The sequence below is a fragment of the Salvelinus alpinus genome, chromosome 18 (genome assembly GCF_045679555.1).
Source record: "Salvelinus alpinus chromosome 18, SLU_Salpinus.1, whole genome shotgun sequence".
NCBI classification, from domain to species: Eukaryota; Metazoa; Chordata; class Actinopteri; order Salmoniformes; family Salmonidae; genus Salvelinus; species Salvelinus alpinus.
Window position 1 is genome coordinate 3,100,630 of NC_092103.1, and position 23,208 is coordinate 3,123,837.

General features: G+C 45.6%; 1 protein-coding gene across 1 annotated transcript in view; it reads right to left on the bottom strand.

The window, feature by feature from the left end:
• The window catches only part of LOC139544612 (regulator of G-protein signaling 3-like), a 232,276-nt gene that overhangs the window by 90,179 nt on the left and 118,889 nt on the right, over positions 1 to 23,208 (bottom strand). Inside the window, exon 16 of the mRNA XM_071351939.1 lies at positions 13,226 to 13,360. Within this exon, the coding sequence (XP_071208040.1) occupies positions 13,226 to 13,360 (135 nt within the window). The remainder of the gene's footprint in view (positions 1 to 13,225; positions 13,361 to 23,208) is intronic.

A 23,208-nucleotide genomic window follows, 5' to 3' on the forward strand; every position in this document is an offset into this window, starting at 1 on the left:
AACTCTCTAGGTAGGTAGTGTGGTCTACAGCTTATCATGAGATACTCTACCTCAGGCGAGCAATAGCTCGAGACTTCCTTAGACATCGTGCACCAGCTGTTATTTACAGAAATACATAGTCCACCGCCCCTTGACTTACCAGACGCCGCTGTTCTATCCTGCCGGTGCAGCGTATAACCAGCCAGCTGTATGTTGATAGTGTCGCCGTGAAGCATAAGATATTACAGTTTTTAATGTCCCGATGGCAGTTTAATCTTCCCCGTAGGTCATTGATTTTTTTCTCCAAAGATTGCACGTTTGCTAGCAGAATGGAAGGAAGTGGGGGTTTATTCGATCGCCTATGAATTCTCAGAAGGCAGCCCACCCTTTGGCCTCTTTTTCTCTGCCTCCTCTTCACGCAAATCATGGGGATCTGGGCCTGTTCCAGAGAAAGCAGTATATCCTTCGCGTCGGGCTCGTCAGACTCGTGAAAGGAAAAAAAGGATTATGCTAGTCCAGGGTGAGTAATCACAGTTATTTTTGGTTATAAGAGATGGTAGCGGCAACATTATGTACATAATAAGTAAAAAAATAAGTTAAAAACAATGCAAATGAACAAACAAAAAAACACAATCGGTTGGGGACACGTAAAACGTTTGTGTCACGTTTCTGACCTTATTTCCTTTGTTTAGTCTTTATTTAGTTGGTCAGGACGTGAGCTGGGTGGGTATTATCTATGTTGTCTGTTTCTATGGGGGGTTTCTTGTTTGGCCTGATATGGTTCTCAATCAGAGGCAGGTGTTAGTCATTGTCTCTGATTGGGAACCATATTTAGGTAGCCTGTTTTTGTAGTGTGTTTTGTGGGTGATTGTTCCTGTTCGTGTGTTCATCTGTTCTGTGTTCACTAGTTCAGGACTGTAGCGTCTTCGGTTCTTTCTGTCAGTTTGTTGTTTTTGTTCGTTGTTTAAGTAGCCTATTAAAATATGGATAATCATCACGCTGCATTTTGGTCCTCCTCTCTTTCACCCAAAGACAGCCGTCACAGAATCACCCACCAAAACCGGACCAAGCAGCGTGGTAACGGGCAGGAGCAGGAGAGACAGCGAGGTCAGGAATTCTGGATATGGGAGGAAATACTGGACGGAAAGGGACCATGGAAACAGGCTGGGGAATATCGCCGCCCCAATGCTGAGCTGGAGGCAGCGAAAGCGGAGAGGCGGCGTTATGAGGAGGCTGCACGAAAGCGTGATCTGGACTGTGTTAATACTTGGGAAGAGATAGACAGGTGGGCGGTCGACCCAGGGAGAGTGCCGGAGCCCGCCTGGGATTCTATGGAGCAATGTGAGGAGGGATACAGGAGAATGGAGTTGGTGAAACAAGCATGGCGGCGTGGTAGGAAGCCCGAGAGGCAGCCCCAAAAATGTATTGGGGGGGGGGGGGCACGGGGAGTGTGGCGAAGCCAGGTAAGAGACCTGCGCAAACTCCCCGTGCTTACTATGGAGAGAGAGAGCGTCGTACTGGTCAGGCACCGTGTTATGCGGTAGAACGCACAGTGTCTCCAGTACCCGTGCTTAGCCCGGTGCGCTACATCCCAGCTCCTCGCATCTGCCGAGCTAGGGTGAGAATCCAGCCAGGGAAGACTGTGCCAGCCCCACGCACCAGGCCTCCTGTGCGCCTCCCTAGTCCTGCACGTCCTGTGCCAGCTCAGCGCACCAGCTCTCCTGTGGCAGCCCCACGTACTATCTCTCCTGTGGCAGCCCCACGCACCAGCTCTCCAGTGCCGGCGCCATGTACCAGGCCTCCAGTTCCAGCACCCCGCACTCGCCTTGAGGTGCGTGTCATCAGCCCAGTACCACCAGTGCCAACACCACGCACCAAGCTTCATGTGCGTCTCCAGAGTCCAGTACGCCCTGTTCCTCCTCCCCGCACTCGCCCAGTGGTGCGTGTTCCCAGTCCGGTACCACCAGTTCCGGCACCACGCACCAAGCCTCCTGTGCGTCTCCAGAGTCCAGTACGCCCTGTTCCTCTTCCCCGCACTCGCCCAGTGGTGCATGTCCCCAGTCCGGTACCACCAGTTCCGGCACCACGCACCAGGCCTACTGTGCGTCTCCAGAGCCCTGTACGCACTGTTCCTTCTCCCCGCACTCGCCCTGAGGTGCGTGCCCTCAGCCCGGTACCACCAGTGCCGGTACCACGCACCAGGCTTATAGTGCGCTTCGAGAATCCAGTGTGCCCTGTTCCTGCTCCCCGCACTAGCCTTGAGGAGCGTGTCCCCAGCCCGGTACCACCAGTTCCGGCACCACGCACCAGGCCTACAGTGCGCCTCGGCAAGCCTGAGCTGCCCGTCTGTACAGCGCCGCCTGAGCTGCCCGTCTGTCCAGCGCCGCCTGAGCTGCCCGTCTGTCCAGCGCCGCCTGAGCTGCCCGTCTGTCCAGCGCCGCCTGAGCCGCCCGTCTGTCCAGCGCCGCCTGAGCCGCCCCTCTGTCCTGAGCCGTCAGAGCCGCCCGTCTGTCCTGAGCCGCTACAGCCGTCCGTCAGTCAGGAGCCGCTAGAGCCGTCCGTCAGTCAGGAGCCGCCAGAGCCGCCCGCCAGTCAGGAGCCGCCAGAGCCGCCCGCCAGTCAGGAGCCGCCAGAGCCGCCCGCCAGTCAGGAGCCGCCAGAGCCGCCCGCCAGTCAGGAGCCGCCCGCCAGTCATGAGCCGCCCTTCAGTCATGAGCTGCCCTTCAGTCATGAGCTACCCCTCAATCATGAGCTACCCCTCGGTCATGAGCTACCCCTCGGTCATGAGCTACCCCTCGGTCATGGGCTGCCCCTCAGTCCGGAGCTGCCCCTCAGTCCGGAGCTGCCCCTCAGTCCGGAGCTGCCCCTCAGTCCGGAGCTGCCCCTCAGTCCAGAGGCGCCCCTCAGTCCAGTGGGGTCATTTAGGAGGGTCGCCATTCTGAGGAGGCCACGGAAGCGGGGATTGACTATGGTGGAGTGGGGGCCACGTCCAGCGCCAGGGCCGCCACCATGGACAGATGCCCACCCAGACCCTCCCCTATAGGTTCAGGTTTTGCGGCCGGAGTCCGCACCTTGGGGGGGGGGGGGGGGGTACTGTCACCTTTCTGACCTTATTTCCTTTGTTTAGTCTTTATTTAGTTGGTCAGGACGTGAGCTGGGTGGGTATTATCTATGTTGTCTGTTTCTATGAGGGGTTTCTTGTTTGGCCTGATATGGTTCTCAATCAGAGGCAGGTGTTAGTCATTGTCTCTGATTGGGAACCATATTTAGGTAGCCTGTTTTTGTAGTGTGTTTTGTGGGTGATTGTTCCTGTTCGTGTGTTCATCTGTTCTGTGTTCACTAGTTCAGGACTGTAGCGTCTTCGGTTCTTTCTGTCAGTTTGTTGTTTTTGTTCGTTGTTTAAGTAGCCTATTAAAATATGGATTATCATCACGCTGCATTTTGGTCCTCCTCTCTTTCACCCGAAGACAGCCGTTACAGTTTGCCTTCCTCTCCGGCGCCATTTTACAGCTCTTAACCCTAACCTAACCCTAATTTTAAACATAACACTAATTCTAACGTTAACCCTAAACCCACTATAAATAGCATTTGACCTTGTGGGGACAAAAAGAATGTCCCCAGTTTGTCAAATTTTTGTTCACTTACGATTCTTGTAACACACACACACACACACACACACACACACACACACACACACACACACACACACACACACACACACACACACACACACACACACACACACACACACACACACACACACACACACACACACACACACACACACACACACACACACACACACACACACGTACACATCACATGTATACACACAAACACACTGTCACGCCCCAATCTGTTTCACCTGTCTTTGTGCTTGTCTCCACCCCCTCCAGTTGTCGCCCATCTTCCCCGTTAGCCCCTGTGTATTTATACCTGTGTTCTCTGTTTGTCTGTTGCCAGTTCGTTTTGTTCGTAGAATCTACCAGCATTTTTTCCTTTGCTCCTGTCCTGTCTTAGTTTCTGGTTTCTAGTTTTTCACGGTTTTGACCCCTCTGCTTGACCTGACCCTGAGCCTACCTGCTGTCCTGTACCTTTGCCCCACTACTCTGGATTACTGACCTCTGCCTGACCTGAGCCTGCCTGCTGTCCTGTACCTTTGCCCCACTACTCTGGATTACCGACCTCTGCCTGACCTGAGCCTGCCTGCTGTACTGTACCTTTGCCCCTGTTGTTGAAATAAACATTGTTACTTCGACACAGTCTGCATCTGGGTCTTACCTTGAAATGTGATACACACACTCCTTCTCATCCCCTGTGTTTAGGTCCCGAAGGAAGATACAATATTTATTGGATGATTATTCACTGTGTGAACCAGAGGGGAGAATCCTGCTGTTAACCCATTTAATCGGTCACAATAGTGAGAGAATTAAAAAAATATATTTTACAGGCTTTAGGGAATTTAATTTTGTACTTATCAACAAATAAGTAATATACGCTATTAGGCATTATTAAGCTGTCTAGTATATTCAGAGAAGTTTCATATGATTTCTCAAAATGGTCACAAGATCACATGCATAAATCTCCAGGGTTTACTTTTACAGACGAATTTGGCACCAGAAGTCTGTATTCAACAGCTTATACAACAAATACCTTGTTGAAATGTAAAAATATTTTGAAGGGTCTAGTTTACATATGTGCCTTCATTTTTAATACATTGATTCCATGATGTGTCAGGTTTTGGCCAAGACTGTTCGGGTTTTGGTCACTAGATGTCCCCATTGCACCTTTTTTGTACCTTTTGTTTTTTCTTGCTCTAATTATTGTTTGCACCTGTGGGTCGTTCCCTTGTTAGTATTTAAACCCTGTGTGTTCCTCAGTTCCTTGCTCAGTGTTTGTAAGTTAGCACCCAGCCCCAGCCCAAGCCTTGTTTTATACAGATTTTTCTCTTGTTGGATTTTCCAGAGGTTCTCTGGTTTAGTTCTTGTGTATTATTTGAGTAGTCTTTTGAGGTTTGTTTTTCCCTGCTGTTTTTTACCACTTTGTGGAGTTTCTTTTGTATTTTGGAGGATTTCCATTTTGTGCCTCTTGGCTTTATTTTTGGACATTGTGGATTTAGTTTCTTTGCCTGAAGATTTTGTTCTTTAATTAAACCACCATCTCTAGTACTGCTGTGTCTGCCTCATCTTCTGGGTTCTGACGATTATTAGTGACTGTTTCTCGCACCGGGTCCTGACATGATGCTTGTGGTATTAGAACATATCTTAGCCGTCTGATTTGTGACCAATGGGAAAATACAGTGGCTCTAACTTATTATATATTTTTAATCAGAGGAGATGATTTCTTTTTTTTCAGTAGATTGAAGTTGAGTTGGGTTATGTATATACTTGATCAAGATGATCTTACAGATGATTTGACCATTATCCATTAGCCTTCACATATGTTTAAATCAGTGATTTTGACAGTAAAATGTGTTATTTCAGGGGAATTTTCCATGTATAGACCCTTAAACTGAATTAGTGTAATAACTTAACAAATATTTCATGTCAATAGGTTTGTTTAGTGTCTCTTGCACAAGGGTAGACCTGGTTTATGTGAGTTTTGCTGAATAGTCACAAGGGTTGACCTGGTTTATCAGAGTATTGGGACAAAGTCACAGGTGTAAACCTGGTTCGTATGGGTATTTAGGCTGGAAAATGCAGATGTATATCTGGTTAAAATTAGTATTGGGACTCAGTCAAGTGTGTAGACCTGGTTTATAGGAGTACTGGAGCTGAGGTGCAGGGGTAGACCTGGTTTACAGTTTATGAGTATTCAGGCTTTAGCACATTTAATTGGGTTCAAACACATGTGCAGACTTTGTCTATATGTAAATTGGAGCTGAAGTACAGGTGTAGACCTGATTTGTATGAATATTGGGGCTGAAATGCAGAAGTACACCTCTTTTATGACAATTGGAGCTGACATGTAGCAGTAGACCTGTTTTTTTGTTTTAATCAATATTGAGTTAGACGTGCAGGTGTCCACCTGGTCTGTAAGAATATTGGGGCTGAAGTACAAATGTAGACCTGGTTTGTATGAATGTTGAGGCTTGGGCACTGGGGTTTACCTGTTTTATGAGTATGCCCATGGATTTATCTGGTTTATATGAATAATGGGGTGTGGGGATATATAAGTCTCATACAGCTAATGGGTCTTGAAGGACATCTATTGACCATTCAAATCCTTTTTGGCAACAAGTTTGTGGTAGAAAAAAAGCTAAATGGGGCTGGGCAACATGTGTTATAGCAATGTACTTTGAGTTTATCTATGAAATGATGAGGGTATACAGGTCAGATGTCACAGGACTAAAATATGCAAAAAGAAGGGTTTGGGTATGCAGCGAATAGCTGGATATACATGTAGGTTACTGTTGGTGACTTGGGGAATACAGGCCTAGGAAGTGGATAACAGGGCTGAGATAGGCAAGTAACAGGGATGAGGTGTATTGGTAAAGGAGCTGGGGTCTATGAGTAACAAAAAGGGGGTTTAAGGCTAGGATATGGGTGTATCGGTACTTGATTGTATCAATACTAGGGTATTGGCATGTGGGTGTAAGGGTTAGGACATAGGATGTGTGGGTCATTGGGTTTAGGTGTGTGAATAAGTGGGCTGAGGTATATACCTGTAGATATTGAGGAATAGGGGTACATTTCTGTTCATTTTATTACAGGCAGAGAAATGTATGTATAAAACATACTATATGGATTACATGTTAGAGTTACTAATGGCATAGGATTTCCATAGTGGCATGTGGTTAAAAACAAATGGGTTAAAATAGTAATCAGGGCCAGGGCCAGGACTGTGTGTATGTGTGTGTACAGATAAAGGATCATTGTGTGTGTGTGTGTGTGTGTGTGTGTCTCTCTCTTTTGTTCCAACACAGTCATCCATCTGTGACTCATCCCGCCAATTAGCAGGGGATCTGGGCATTCAATGGTGGAAACCATAGAAGAATATTAAGGAATACACAGCACAGCCTCCCTCCCAGGAGCTCTCTCGCTCCCTGTCAGGGAACACCGTAAACACCACTGATGATAAGGCTACAGGTCAAAGGTTAGGAGTTATATAACTTCTGGGGCACACAAGAGACACACACACATATTGTACAGATATAACACGAGAAACACGAATGAGCCATCAACAATCCATCAAGTAAAGGAAGGACACAGCAGTGTATTTGTTGATGGAAATATCAATAGGTTATCCAATCGTACAGTATTTATTTAATGAGAAGACAATGTCATTGCTTCCTGTATGGATTGTTTCCCGCCCATACTCTTATTGACTGTCTAGCCACGCTGTGGACTGTCTAATTGGTCTGTGTGCTGTCACAAGCAACGCACATGCCCCACCCACCTGAGGATCTGTCTTTTCCAGCCATCTATTTCCTGTGTTTGAGGGGTGCCCCACCCACCTGAGGATCTGTCATTTCCAGCCATCTATTTCCTGTGTTTGAGGGATCCACTTGTCATGAAATATCGCTGGATTGATTGCTTTCATTTTCCTCCTGCGACTCTTTCATACTCTTGCTTGTGCCTGCTGTTTTTTTCTGTTAACGGATTACATTGTCTTTCCGTTGCATGTATAAGAACGCTGACGCGTCGTCAAAGATTTAACACACCGTCTCGACACTTACATCACAAGAAAGAGAAGAAAGATAACTTTATTTTGATGAGTGTTAATTCTTTCTATAATTAAAAATAGTAATAATTTAATACAGTTGAAATGTTTACAAATTAGATGCGCTGAAATGAAATCAACTTCTGAAAATGAACCCTCGGATTATAGTGATATTATGTCTGATCTCGCAAACAATGTAAAGTATTTTTAGATAAAAGTAATCTAGATAAGCGTGTACATTGTTATTTTGAGGCCATACTGCTATTGACACACTTATTGAATTATGCAGCAGAACATGACAACAACATTAATTAATGAGGCAGTATAGACAGTGCAGGTGAGTACAGGCAGGGTAGACAGTGCAGGTGAGTACAGGTAGGGTAGACAGTGCAGGTGAGTACAGGCAGGGTAGACAGTGCAGGTGAGTACAGGTAGGGTAGACAGTGCAGGTGAGTACAGGTAGGATAGACAGTGCAGGTGAGTACAGGTAGGGTAGACAGTGCAGGTGAGTGCAGGTAGGGTAGACAGTGCTGGTGAGTGCAGGTAGTGTAGACAGTGCAGGTGAGTACAGGTAGGGTAGACAGTTCAGCTGAGTACCGGTAGGGTAGACAGTGCAGGTAGGATAGACAGTGCAGGTGAGTACAGGTAGGATAGACAGTGCAGGTGAGTACAGGTAAGGTAGACAGTGCAGCTGAGTACCGGTAGGGTAGACAGTGCAGGTGAGTGCAGGTAGGGTGACAGTGCAGGTAGGTTAGACAGTGCAGGTAGAGTGCAGGTAGGGTAGACAGTGCAGGTGAGTACAGGTAGGGTAGACAGTACAGGTGAGTACAGGTAGGGTAGACAGTGCAGGTGAGTACAGGTAGGATAGACAGTGCAGGTGAGTACAGGTACGGTAGACAGTGCAGGTGAGTACAGGTAGGATAGACAGTGCAAGTGAGTGCAGGTAGGGTAGACAGAGCAGGTGAGTACAGGTAGGGTAGACAGTGCAGGTGAGTACAGGTAGGGTAGACAGTGCAGGTGAGTACAGGTAGGGTAGACAGTGCAGGTGAGTACAGGTAGTGTAGACAGTCCAGGTGAGTACAGGTAGGGTAGACAGTGCAGGTGAGTACAGGTAGGGTAGACAGTGCAGGTGAGTACAGGCAGGGTGGACAGTGCAGGTGAGTACAGGTAGGATAGACAGTGCAGGTGAGTACAGGTAGGGTAGACAGTGCAGGTAGTGTAGACAGTGCAGGTGAGTACAGGTAGGGTAGACAGTGCAGCTGAGTACCGGTAGGGTAGACAGTGCAGGTGAGTGCAGGTAGGATAGACAGTGCAGGTGAGTACAGGTAGGATAGACAGTGCAGGTGAGTACAGGTACGGTAGACAGTGCAGGTGAGTACAGGTAGGGTAGACAGTGCAGGTGAGTACAGGTAGGATAGACAGTGCAGGTGAGTACAGGTACGGTAGACAGTGCAGGTGAGTGCAGGTAGGGTAGACAGTGCAGGTGAGTACAGGTACGGTAGACAGTGCAGGTGAGTACAGGTAGGGTAGACAGTGCAGGTGAGTACAGGTACGGTAGACAGTGCAGGTGAGTACAGGTAGGATAGACAGTGCAGGTGAGTACAGGTACGGTAGACAGTGCAGGTGAGTACAGGTAGGGTAGACAGTGCAGGTGAGTACAGGTAGGGTAGACAGTGCAGGTGAGTACAGGTAGGATAGACAGTGCAGGTGAGTGCAGGTAGGATAGACAGTGCAGGTGAGTGCAGGTAGGATAGACAGTGCAGGTGAGTACAGGTAGGATAGACAGAGCAGGTGAGTACAGGTACGGTAGACAGTGCAGGTGAGTACAGGTAGGGTAGACAGTGCAGGTGAGTACAGGTAGGATAGACAGTGCAGGTGAGTACAGGTACGGTAGACAGTGCAGGTGAGTGCAGGTAGGGTAGACAGTGCAGGTGAGTACAGGTACGGTAGACAGTGCAGGTGAGTACAGGTAGGGTAGACAGTGCAGGTGAGTGCAGGTAGGGTAGACAGTGCAGGTGAGTACAGGTAGGGTAGACAGTGCAGGTGAGTACAGGTACGGTAGACAGTGCAGGTGAGTACAGGTAGGATAGACAGTGCAGGTGAGTACAGGTACGGTAGACAGTGCAGGTGAGTACAGGTAGGGTAGACAGTGCAGGTGAGTACAGGTAGGGTAGACAGTGCAGGTGAGTGCAGGTAGGATAGACAGTGCAGGTAGGATAGACAGTGCAGGTGAGTGCAGGTAGGATAGACAGTGCAGGTGAGTGCAGGTAGGATAGACAGTGCAGGTGAGTACCGGTAGGGTAGACAGTGCAGGTGAGTACAGGTAGGATAGACAGTGCAGGTGAGTACAGGTAGGATAGACAGTGCAGGTGAGTGCAGGTAGGATAGACAGTGCAGGTGAGTGCAGGTAGGATAGACAGTGCAGGTGAGTACCGGTAGGGTAGACAGTGCAGGTGAGTGCAGGTAGGGTAGACAGTGCAGGTGAGTACAGGTAGGATAGACAGTGCAGGTGAGTGCAGGTAGGATAGACAGTGCAGGTGAGTGCAGGTAGGATAGACAGTGCAGGTGAGTACCGGTAGGGTAGACAGTGCAGGTGAGTACAGGTAGGATAGACAGTGCAGGTGAGTACAGGTAGGATAGACAGTGCAGGTGAGTACAGGTAGGGTAGACAGTGCAGCTGAGTACCGGTAGGGTAGACAGTGCAGGTGAGTGCAGGTAGAGTAGACAGTGCAGGTGAGTACAGGCAGGGTAGACAGTGAAGGTGAGTACAGGTAGAGTAGACAGTGCAGGTGAGTACAGGTAGGGTAGACAGTGCAGGTGAGTACAGGTAAAGTAGACAGTGCAGGTAGAGTACAGGTACGGTAGACAGTGCAGGTAGAGTACAGGTACGGTAGACAGTGCAGGTGAGTACAGGCAGGGTGGACAGTGCAGGTGAGTACAGGTAAGGTAGACAGCGCAGGTGAGTACAGGTAGGGTGGACAGTACAGGTAGGGTAGACAGTGCAGGTGAGTACAGGTAGAGTAGACAGTGCAGGTGAGTACAGGTAGGGTGGACAGTACAGGTAGGGTAGACAGTGCAGGTGAGTACAGGTAGGGTGGACAGTACAGGTAGGGTAGAGAGTGCAGGTGAGTACAGGTAGGGTAGACAGTGCAGGTGAGTACAGGTAGAGTAGACAGTGCAGGTGAGTACAGGTAGGGTGGACAGTACAGGTAGGGTAGACAGTGCAGGTGAGTACAGGTAGGGTAGACAGTACAGGTGAGTACAGGTAGAGTAGACAGTACAGGTAGGGTAGACAGTGCAGGTAGCGTAGACAGTACAGGTAGGGTAGACAGTACAGGTAGGGTAGACAGTGCAGGTAGGGTAGACAGTACAGGTAGGGTAGACAGTGCAGGTAGGGTAGACAGTACAGGTAGGGTAGACAGTACAGGTAGGGTAGACAGTGCAGGTAGGGTAGACAGTGCAGGTGAGTACAGGTAGGATAGACAGTGCAGGTAGGGTAGGCAGTACAGGTAGGGTAGACAGAGAAAGTGTTTGGTGGTTGCAGCCCTGTTCTACCCATTTATGTTAATTTATTGATGTATGCAAATGCACCCTTTGTATTTATGTAAATGTGGCACATATAATTATCTTTATTTTAAAACACAATATTGAAAAAATATGTATATATGAGTGCATTCTAAGTTAACAACATTTTACAATGAATTGAATACCTGAATTATCACCAAAATCCCTAAACTCCATTCATTATTTCTCCATGCCAGTAAAATGTTTATTCTAAAAGTTTGGAGTGTCTTCATCCATTGTCCAACTGTTGTATTTATTACTGTCATAAACTCATCTCTGCTGTCTGATGAGTCTAATGGATGCTGGCGCACGCACGCACGCACGCACGCACGCACGCACGCACACACACACACACACACACACAGCCAAAAGTGTGACTGCAGTGAACTGATCTCCCCTATCAGATGAGTCCTAACAGAATCCTCTTTGCTCTGGGGACCAAGTCTGTATCACTTCACAGAGGTGGACTCAGACTGTCACTGCTTTCGACATGACTACGCCATAATATGTCACACAGCCATCATTACTCTGTATCACTCCCTCTCCTTTAGGTCAAAAGACTGGTGATGCATCCCACATGGCACCCTATACCCTATTTAGTGAACTACTTTTGACCCAGGCCCATAGGTCTCTTGTCAAAAGTAGCGCACTATAGGGAATAGGGTGCCATTTGGGACGCAGAGGGTGATAATAAACAGTACTGTCCTAAACACTCAAATGGTGTTAACCCCCTTCTCTGGAACTACTTCTATACAGGATCACATAGATATGACTGGCTGTTTCAATGCCATCACTCTCACAATATATTTCTCCTCTGGTCAGAGAATCAGCACATAGCTATCCTGTTTAGACTTTTCTATCCCTCCTCCTTTATTTCACAAAAATGCACTCCTTTCTTTTGTCTCACTCCTCTCTAGTTGGTAAATGGGTCAGCCCAGAAAAACAGCTGCTGCCGCCGGAAACAAGCACATACATACACACACACACACACACACACACAGAAGCATGCACACACACACACAGAAGCATGCACACACACACACACATACAGCGAGAGGATGCAGGGCGAGGCGACAGGATAGAAACAAAACCAGGGACATGCAGAGAAAAGCATATTCCCTGGTTGATTGAGAGAGAGAGGGATAAAAGAGCGTGAGCTCATCCCTCTCTTTCATGTTGCTAGGAGAATAAAGGCCTAATGGATGGCAGGTGTGGAGGCCATACACATAATGAAGCTAGAGAGCAATAGGACCACAGCTAGATAGTATAGGACATAGTGTCTGTCTGTCCAAACCTTCCACTCAGGGGAAATAAGGATAGAGATTATGAAACAATGGATCATAAAGGTACTCTAGTGCACTCTTAGAAAAAAAGTGCTATCTAGAACCTAAAGGGGTTCTTCGGCTGACCCCATAGGAGAACCCATTGCAGAAACCTTTTTGGTTCCAGGTGGTTCCCTTTCCACAGAAGTTTTTACATGAAACCCAAAAGGGTTCTACCTGAAACCAAAAAGGGTTCTACCTGGAACCGAAAGCGTTTTCTTATGTGAACAGCCAAAGAACCCTTTTGGAACCATTTTTTCTAAGAGTGAAGGATGGATTATTTTGAGGGGGTGTTCAAGATACAGGTTTCATTTCCTTTTCTTCTGTTCCGTTGAATTCTAACCCAGCTCTTCTCTAATGAACAGGTAAGAACAGGTTCTAGAACAGTGCTTGGAGCAGTGTCCAATTAAAGAATGCCCACTGCACTTCCAACACAAGAACCAAGCAAACCAAAAGATCTTGGCTAGCTACGTGGGAGCACTCTACAGTCATCTACAGAGCAGCTGATAAAACAAGGAGAAACCAGCGGACTTCATTGGAGAAGCACAGTAGCACACTGTTCATGAATGTACTCTCACCATGAGTACAGTGCAAGCCATGTGCTTCAGCAAAGGTCCTGTGAGTGAATGACAGCAGGGATGAGCGTGAGCGCAGATGAGCCAACTGTGTGGCAGGATAAGGGTGTGTGTGTTTCCTACCTGGACATTAGGAGGGTAGAAGGGGGCAGTCCTCTGGAGCTGGAGCTGCTTGTCAATCGTGTCCTTCAGACACTGACAGACACGCCGCTTCTGGTCAGCAGAGTAGGCTTCCAGACTGAGCAGGCAGTCACACTTCTACACGGCCAGAGAGAGAGAGAGATGGGGAGAGAGGGGGGAGGGAGAGAGAGAGAGAGAGATGGGGAGAGAGAGGGGGGGGGGAGAGAGATGGGGAGAGAGAGAGAGAGAGAGATGGGGAGAGAGAGGGGGGGAGAGAGAGAGAGAGAGAGATGGGGAGAGAGAGGGGGGGAGAGAGAGAGAGAGATGGGGAGAGAGATGGGGAGAGAGAGAGAGAGAGAGAGAGAGAGAGAGAGAGAGAGAGAGAGAGAGAGAGAGAGAGATGGGGAGAGAGAGGGGGGGGACAAAGGATGAGCGGGGTGGTTGTTCTCCTTTCATCCAATACTGTATTCTTCTCTTTGTTGCAGGTTTGACAGTTTGATTGACAAAAACGTGTGCTTGTAAAAGTGTCTTCATGGTGTAAGGACCTCTGTTTTAGGAGGGGGAGAAGAGAGGGAGAGAGCAAATGAAAGAGAAAATGAAAGCAAATGAATGATGGCAAATGAAAGAGAGGAACAGTTAGATAGTGTTGGAGAGGTATCATGCTTAATGGCGTAATCCTCACCCATAGAGAAATTCAAGCCCAAGGTAGTGTGTGTGTGTGTGTGTGTGTGTGTGTGTGTGTGTGTGTGTGTGTGTGTGTGTGTGTGTGTGTGTGTGTGTGTGTGTGTGTGTGTGTGTGTGTGTGTGTGTGTGTGTGTGTGTGTGTGTGTGTGTGTGTGTGTGTGTGTGTGTGTGTGTGCGGGTGCGTGTGCGTGTGCGTGTGCGTGTGTGTGTCACATCCACTCAGTCACAGAGAATTACGCTGACCCACTGGTACAGTCCAGGCCAGCACAGAGCATCTCGAGAGAGCAGAGAATGCTTTGAAAGAGAATAAGTACTAAGAAAACAGCTTAGAAAGCCAGAAGTGTCATTCTATACTGCTGCTGAGTAGTAGCAAACAGTAATAGCGCTATTGACTAATGTGCTTCATTAAAGACGAACAACCTCTTGGTGTGATACATGACCATTGTGACTTGGAGCCATATATAGGCCTAGTAAGCTACACTTTCTCTTAAGTATTTTCCCTCTCATAACATGTAAACTATATATATATATTTTTTAAATGTTTTTAGCATCACATTTTTGCTTTACCTTCTGTGTTTATTCTCTCTGTAAATACGGGGCAAATTGAATGCTTTGTATATCTAGGGAATGATATGTAGCACTGGGAGCATTGATTTGAATCAACACATGCTTCAAAAGGGCCACCATTGTTCCTGTACCCAAGAAAGCTAAGGTAACTGAGCTAAACGACTATCGCCCCATAGCACTCACTTCCATCATCATGAAGTGCTTTGAGAGGCTTGTCAAGGATCATATCACCTCCACCCTACCTGACACCCTAGACCCACTCCAGTTTGCTTACCACCCCAATAGGTCCACAGACAACGCAATCACAATCACACTGCCCTAACCCATCTGGACAAGAGGAAATGCTATGTAAGAATGCTGTTCATCGACTGCAGCTCAGCATTTAACACCATAGTACACTTCAAACTCGTCATTAAGTTTGAGACCCTGGGTCTCGACCCCGCCCTGTGCACCTGGGTTCTGGACTTTCTGACGGGCCGCCCCCAGGTGGTGAGGGTAGGAAACAACAAACTGAAATGGTCCACCCACACAGACAGCGTGGTGAAGAAGGCGCAACAGCGCCTCTTCAACCTCAGGAGGCTGAAGAGTCACCAAAAAACACTCAAACTTTTACAGATGCACAATCGAGAGCATCCTGTCGGGCTGTATCATCGCCTGGTACAGCAACTGCTCCGCCCACAACCGTAAGGCTCTCCAGAGGGTAGTGAGGTCTGCACAACGCATCACCGGGAGCGAACTACCCGCCCTCCAAGACAACAACCACCCGAGCCACTGCCTGTTCACCCCGCTTCCATCCAGAAGGCGAGGTCAGTACAGGTGCATCAAAGCTGGGACCGAGAGACTGAAAAACAGCTTCTATCTCAAGGCCATCAGACTGTTAAACAGCCATCACTAACATTGAGTGGCTGTTGCCAACATACTGACTCAAATCTCTAGCCACTTTAATAATTCAAAATTGGATGTAATAAATGTATCACTAGTCACTTTAAACAATGCCACTTTATATAATATTTACATACCCTACATTACTCATCTCATATGTATATACTGTACTCTATACCATCTACTGCATCCTGCATCCTGCCTATCCTGCCTAGCCGTTCGGCCATCGCTCATCCATGTATTTATATGTACATATTCTTATTCCTTTACACTTGTGTGTATAAGGTAGTTGTTGTGAAATTGTTAGATTACTTGTTAGATATTACTGCATGGTCGGAACTAGAAGCACAAGCATTTCGCTACACTCGCATTAACATCTGCTAACCATGTGTATGTGACCAATAATCTTTGATTTGATTGATTTGATTTGTCATTGGCTGTATATTACATCAACCTGACAAAATCTCTCCACACCCAAACTGCAAGCATTAGGGGAATTAGATCATGTGACTTGCTCACTTCAGGTGAATTAGATCTCCGGCCAAACTCATGACTTCAAGTTGGGTGCCGCCCAAAGAAAGAACATAAATCAATCCATCTCTTTTTAATTTTTGTTTATTCCCCCCCACCCATTTCTCTCCCCAATTTTGTCATACCCGATATCAATCTTGTCTCTTCACTGCAACTCCCCAACAGGCTCAGGAGAGGTGAAGGTCGAGTCATGCGTTCTCTGAAACATGAGCCGCCAAACAGCACTCCTTAACACCCACCTGCAGAGGCTATATCATCATAAATGCTGCACGGCCAATGCAGACGTCGGATTGACAAAACAGCCCCTTTAAGCCCTGTCTAAGCTGTGTGGTTCTACTGAGCTATATGGAATTGTTTTAAGTAATACTTAAGGTAATACTAAGAATAATTTTGCTATTTGATTTTGAATTTTAAGACCACTTGAAGAATCAAAAAATATACAGTACCAGTCAAAACACACCTACTCATTCAAGGGTTTTTCTTTATTTGTACTATTTTCTACATAATAGTGAATAAATAAAAATGATAAAATAACACATATGTAATCATGTACTAACCAAAAAAGTGTTAAACAAATATATTTTTGATTTTAGTTTCTTCATTCTTCCACCCTTTGCCTTGATGACAGCTTTGCATACTCTTGGCATTATCTCAACCAGCTTCACCTGGAATGCTTTTCCAACAGTGTTGAAGGAGTTCCCACATATGCATAGCACTTGTTGGCTGCTTTTCTTTCACTCTGTGGTCCAACTCATCCCAAACCATCTCAAATGGGTATGGGTCGGGTGATTGTGGAGGCCAGGTCATCTGATGCAGCACCATCCCTCTCCTTCTTGGTCAAATGATGGTCCCACCAATCGCAAACTAGATGGGATGGCATAGCTCTGCAGAATTCTGTGGTAGCCATACTGGTTAAGTGTGAATTGAATTCTAAATCAATCACAGACTGTGTCACCAGCAAAGCACCCTCACACCATCACACCTCCTCCTCCATGCTTCACGGTAGCAACCACACATACATAGATCATCCGTTCACCTACTCTGCATTTCACAACGACACAGCTTTTGGGCTGCAATCCGAGGTGCAGTTAACTCTAATGAACTTGTCCTCTGCAGCAGAGGTAACTCTGGGTCTTCCTTTCCTGTGGCGGTCCTCATGAGAGCCAGTTTCATCATAAAGCTTGATGGTTTTTGCGACTGCACTTATAGATACTTTCAAAGCTCCTGAAATGTTACGTATTGACTGACCTTCATGTCATAAAGTAATGATGGTCTGTCATTTCTCTTTGCCTTTTGAGCTGTTCTTGCCATAATATGGACTTGGTCTTTTACCAAATAGGGTTATCTTCTGTATACCACTCCTACCTTGTCGCAACACAACTGATTGGCTCAAACGCATTAAGAATGAAAAAAATCCACAAATGAACTTGTCACATTTGTATTCCAGGTGACTACCTCATGAAGCTGGTTGAGAGAATGCCATGAGTATGCAAAGCTGTCATCAAGGCAAAGGGTGGCTACTTTGAAGAATCTCAAATATAAAATATATTTTCATTTGTTTTTCACTTTTTTGATTACTACATGATTCCATGTGTGTTATTTCATAGTTTTGATGTCGTCACTATTATTCTTCAATGTAGAAAATAGTACAAATAAAGAAAAAACCTTGAATGAGTAGGTGTGCCCAAACATTTTACTGTCATACCAATGATTGATTTGCTATTTGCTTCTGAGTTTAAGACCACTTGATGTATACATTTTTTTTTTTAACAAATCGTTTGATGAAAAATATTTTGGCCGTTACTGCTATTAGCCCCTACAAACACATTGGATATCAAATTCACTACATGGAACAACATATAGTTTGTCCTATATCTGAGAGATATAACAAAGATCTGGATAAAAAAAAAAAATTGTACCCTTTATTTTTGCCTCTAAACAGTCTCCATATACACTGTACTTCCATAAATGTTTTCAACTGGTACCGGGGGACCTTCAGACAAGTCTTGTGAGCCTTTGGGCTTCTTAGAGCAAAACAACCAACATTTACATTTACACAGGGAAATTTGTGTGTAGCTCAAAGTGTTCGGATGCTACAGAAAGTAGTTGGCAGATCTGCTGTACCGAATTCAGACGAGTCCCAAAACGGTTGTGGGGTCGTAAAGCAAAACGGAGAACAGCATCGTGTTCATGAGAGTCTCATCTTCACATAGAGGGGTTTAGAACATCTGTCCGTTGAATGGCATACGTAAAGCGGAGACCCCGAGCTCTGATGTCATGTACATCATGTTATTTTACAGCCGCTGTATTCCAATGTAGGTACTTACCAGGGCCCAAATCTGCTCTTTTCTACCCATATACCCATATACGGGTTGCGAGTGTAAAGGGCTCAGTACGTGTTGTGTGTATGTGTACAAATGTTGTAGGTTACACAATGGTGTAACCTCTTCTATTAACTACAGTGGATCTGTACAAAGACATAGTCTACTAAAGGGCACTGCAGCAACAGAATAATTGGGGGGAAAGCCTGTGGCCTTGAATAGGGTCAATGCATTGTGATCTGTTGAGTCTCCCTCATGTGTTTTTCTGCGAAACACTTAGAACCATTCCTAATGGTTCCTTTTTAGCATTTGACATGGACCAATCGCCCCACCACCACCTCAACTGCCATCACTATCAGTAAGACACACACAATGCAACACAACACAGCACACACACATACATGGTTATTGACCAAATCAAAATGACCAATCAATCACCTTTAGGGAATACAAGTTGCGGATGGCATTCATACGCCCACATACAGTGGTTCACACGTGAAGACTACTCAGAAACTCCGTAAAAGGCAAAACAAGTTTTATCTCCAGCTTGACAGAGAACCAAACTCTCACAGACAAATGACTGGCTCAGGTAAGATCATTTCAGTTCCATTCATTCCCTGAAGTGAACACTACATAAAAGACATGTCATTTCTCTACACTCAGCTGTTTATTTCTTCTATTCACTCTATCCGTTTTCTTCTCTCTGATGATTTCGCTTCCGTCTGGAAGGAAAACATTTGTGCAGAGATGTCTTTGGCAGCATGGGTTACTTTTAGAGCTTTTTCACTTTTCTCGAAGTCCTCAGAGATTAACTGGAGTACTGAAGGATTTTCTTGGAGCTAACTCTGCCCTGGTCTGACGTCTGTCGCTAAGCGGTCCACTGCCCTTTACCACTGTCCTTTGATGTTGGGAAATGTTTATCTCCTGTGAGAAAGTCTTTGTTATCAAGACGTTGTCATTGTCAGAGATAGTATTGCAGTCTAATGTATTTGGAACTGTGATGGTTTTTCACTGTCAAAGCCAGACTCCCCTGACAAGGGGAAAATTATTTTAAAAGTTGCAAAAGTCTGCACGCAGAGAAGAGACTACCACAGCTCCGCACACACAGTGTGTGGAGATGCTAGAGTTGCTGATGATGCATCCATAGAGGAGAGAAAGAAAGAAAATAGTGGAAGACAAAACCGATATTCTGTTGTATCCACCACTGAGACGTAATGAAGAGGTCAGGAGCCAAACAGTCATGTCCTACACAACAGGAGCCAATCAAACTCTGCAACACACAGAACCTAACAGTTAGGTAATTGTCCCCACTCACACTTTAAGGAGTGAGACAGTGGTCCCTGGTCAGACCCTTAACTTCTTATGGCTGAAGGGGCAGTATTGAGTAGCTTGGATGAAAGGTGCCCATATCAAACGGCCTGCTCCTCAGTCATAGTTCCTAATATTTGCATATAATTTTTAGTACTGGATAGAAAACACTATAAAGTTTCTAAAACTGTTTGAAGTATGTCTGTGAGATTAACAGAACTCATATTGGCAGGCAAAATCCTGAGTTGAAATCAAAACAGGAAGTCAGAAATCTGAGCCTGTATGTATTCACCAGAGTCCCTAAAGAAATCCACTTGAGCTATTAATGATGTTGCACTGCCTAGGGGTTCCACTAGATGTCAACCATCAATAGAAAGTATAATGAGACTTCTATGATGTTGTGGGAGAGAATGAAAGCAGAATCAGTCAGGTGTCCATCAAGCAGCCATTTCCTGATCATGCTTTTTCTTCATGGAAGCCACTGACGTTCCATTGCTCACGAAGAGAACAAAGAATACTCCGGTTGGAACTTTATTGAAGCTGAATGTTAAAAACATCCTAATGATTGATTCAGTACTTAGTTTGAAATGTTTCTTCGACCGGTAATATCACATTTGGAAGTTTTTGTCCGATATGAAGCTGACCAGAATTAGCGTTTGGACATGTTGGACATAAATAACGGATTTTTTCAAACAAAACAAACATTTATTATGGACCTGGGATTCCTGGTGTGCTTTCTGATGTAGATCATCAAAGGTAAGGGAATATTTATCATGTATTTTATTGTTTATGGTGACGCCATCTTTGCAGCTGTGGTATTTTACTTTTGAGCGCCGTCTCAGATTATAGCGTGCATTTCTTTTTCCGTAAAGTTTTTTTGAAATCTGACACAGCGGTTGCATTAAGGAGAGGTATATCTATAATTCAATGTGTATAACTTGTATTATCATCTATATTTATGATGAGTATTTATGTTGAAACGATGGGCTATGCAAAGTCACTTGATGTTTTTGCATTTAGTGAATCTAGTCGCCTCAATGTAAACTCAGATTTTTTGATATAAATATGAATTTAATCAAACAAAACATGCATGTATTGTGTAACATGAAGTCCTATGAGTGTCATCTGATGAAAATAATCGAAGGTTAGTGATTAATTTTATCTCTATTCTGGTTTTTGTGAAGCTATCTATAGCTGGAAAAAATGGCTATGCTTATTGTGGTTTTGTGGTGACCTAACATAATCGTTTGTAGTGCTTTCGCTGAAAAGCCTATTTGAAATCGGACACTTTGGTGGGATTAACAACAAGATTACCTTTAAAATGATATAAGACACATGAATGTCTGAGGAATTTTAATTTTAAGATTTCTGTTGTTTTGAATTTGGCGCCCTGCACTTGGACTGGCTGTTGTCATATCGGTCCCGTTACCGGGACTGCAGCCATAAGAAGTTTTTAAAAGTGAGCATGTAGTTAGTCCCTCATCGACCTTTAAAAGTGAACAAGTAGTTTCTGCTTTGGCCCTGAAGTATAGGGTTGTGTCCCTAGCCACCGTGCTCCCTTATTAGGGGAGTACTTGTAGAGCTACCGCATATAAAGTAGTGATGTATTAACCTTCCCATATCACACACTTAAATTGCCAGTTGTGCCCTGCAGTATAAGAGCAATGTAATTTTGTACTGCACAAACCAAACAGCTCAGTTTCTCTGTCTCCCCTTCTGACTGTCTCCAATGAGCCCTGTCATTGGCTGTGTCTGGTGGGATTGTGTGAAGTGACATCGCCATGGTAGGGCCACATTAGCTAGACAGGCCACAGTGACTGCACTCTCTCACTGATAGATAGATACCTCCGCTGTGACCAACAACTCCCCACAGCTCCACAGCCTCACAGCACAGAAACACAGCTGCCATGGAGCAGCCCAATGACCCAGCGGAGCGCACACACCGTTCAGTACAGTAAATACCCACACAGGTATAATTACATTCACGCAACCACATCAACATGCATGCACGTATCCTCCTCTGGTAAGGGCTCACATGTGCCCAAATAAGGCTGCATGCAGCCTCGAAAGAAGCACAATTTAATTATATTTGAATAAATGCATGTAACACATTAACATGCACAATAATGAAAAAATAACAACAACGGTATCAGCTGAGACTATACCCCACTCCATTGGAGTATAGTGTGTAGTGTGTGACTGTCACGACTTCCACCGAAGGTGGCTCCTCTCCCTGTTCAGGCGGTGCTCGGCGGTCGTAGTCGCCGGCCTACTAGCTGCCACCGATCCATTTTTCCTTTTCGTTTGTGTCTGTCTGTATTGTTTACACCTGTGTCTTATTAGTTGATTTCGGTGGGTATATTTACCTCCACTGCCTGCTAGTCTTTGTGCGGGATTGTTTTCTGTGGTTACGTTATTTAGGGGTGCGTGGCTGCACCACGGGGTTTTCTTTTTCTCACGGCAGTTGTGCTGTTTGGTAGTGAGTTTAGGAGTAGAGGTTTCTCCCCAGTGTGTAGCGTTTATTTCCCTGTGTGTGTGGCGACCTCGTTTGGGCGTGTTTCAGTCCCATGTTGTAGTTGAGTTGGGATTGCTAAATCAACTATTTTGCCACTGGGACTTCCTTGCTCTCCTGCTCCTGATTCCTGCACCTTCCTCCATTAGGAGACACGTAACAGTGACGCCCATGCAGTGAACCTGGAGTATTATGATTCATAGCTACTACTTAACTATAGTAGGGCCACATTCCTGCACTGTCTGGGAGGAAGTGTGTTTACTTATTCTATGTATTTAGGCCATTAAGGTTGCTGCATTATAATGCATATGACACTACAAAATGATATGGCGGCCATGTTAGCTCACCATTAACATAACAAGGGGAATATTTAAACAATGCTGTGTAACTGAATGTCTAGAATTAGAAGAATATTCCTAATTCTAAAAGTTGGCCCAACCTTCTAAATATTGTATATGGGTCTGGGAGACCCACCAGGCTCTGGCCATAACCCACTCACTGACATGACACACTTCCTCTGGAGCACAGAAGGGAGGGAGGGTAGAAACATGTCTATGAGAGGATAGAGAGAAAGAGAGGCGGAGAGTGACATTCTGCTAAGCACATGTTCATTTATGGCTTTTAATATACTTTTCATAGCCTAGTGTTTGTCAAATTGCTCCTAATTATATAATATTACACTGTCAGTCTCCCCTACTTTTTATTACACGCCATCCAAACTATTTGTGGTATTTTTCCTCGCAGTTACCTCAAACTCATTATTCACCTCACAAGACTATGAGTGGAGTGTTGACAGTTTGTGGCTGACCACAGTCTTGGCAGGCTGGAGCATTTTCTAGGCCACTGCCACAACGGCAGGCAGTGTGTGTGTGAAGGACAATGCCATTGCATGAGTAGCTAGCTAGACCAGGGTCCAAGAATGTTGGCATCCCTCTTCTAGATAAATCGAGCCCAGAAAAACACATGGTAAACCATCCCCCTATAAATACATTTCAAATCAAATGTAATTTGTGTAGTGTTTTTACAAAATATATTTGTCACAAAGTGTAGTTAAAAAATGTAATCTCAACTTGCTGCAATGCAGAACAACCTTACGTAGATCCATGACTGAGTGAAAAGACAACAACTTGGACAGAACACCATGCTCTGTTGAACTGAGGACTTGAATCCCTGGAGAATGA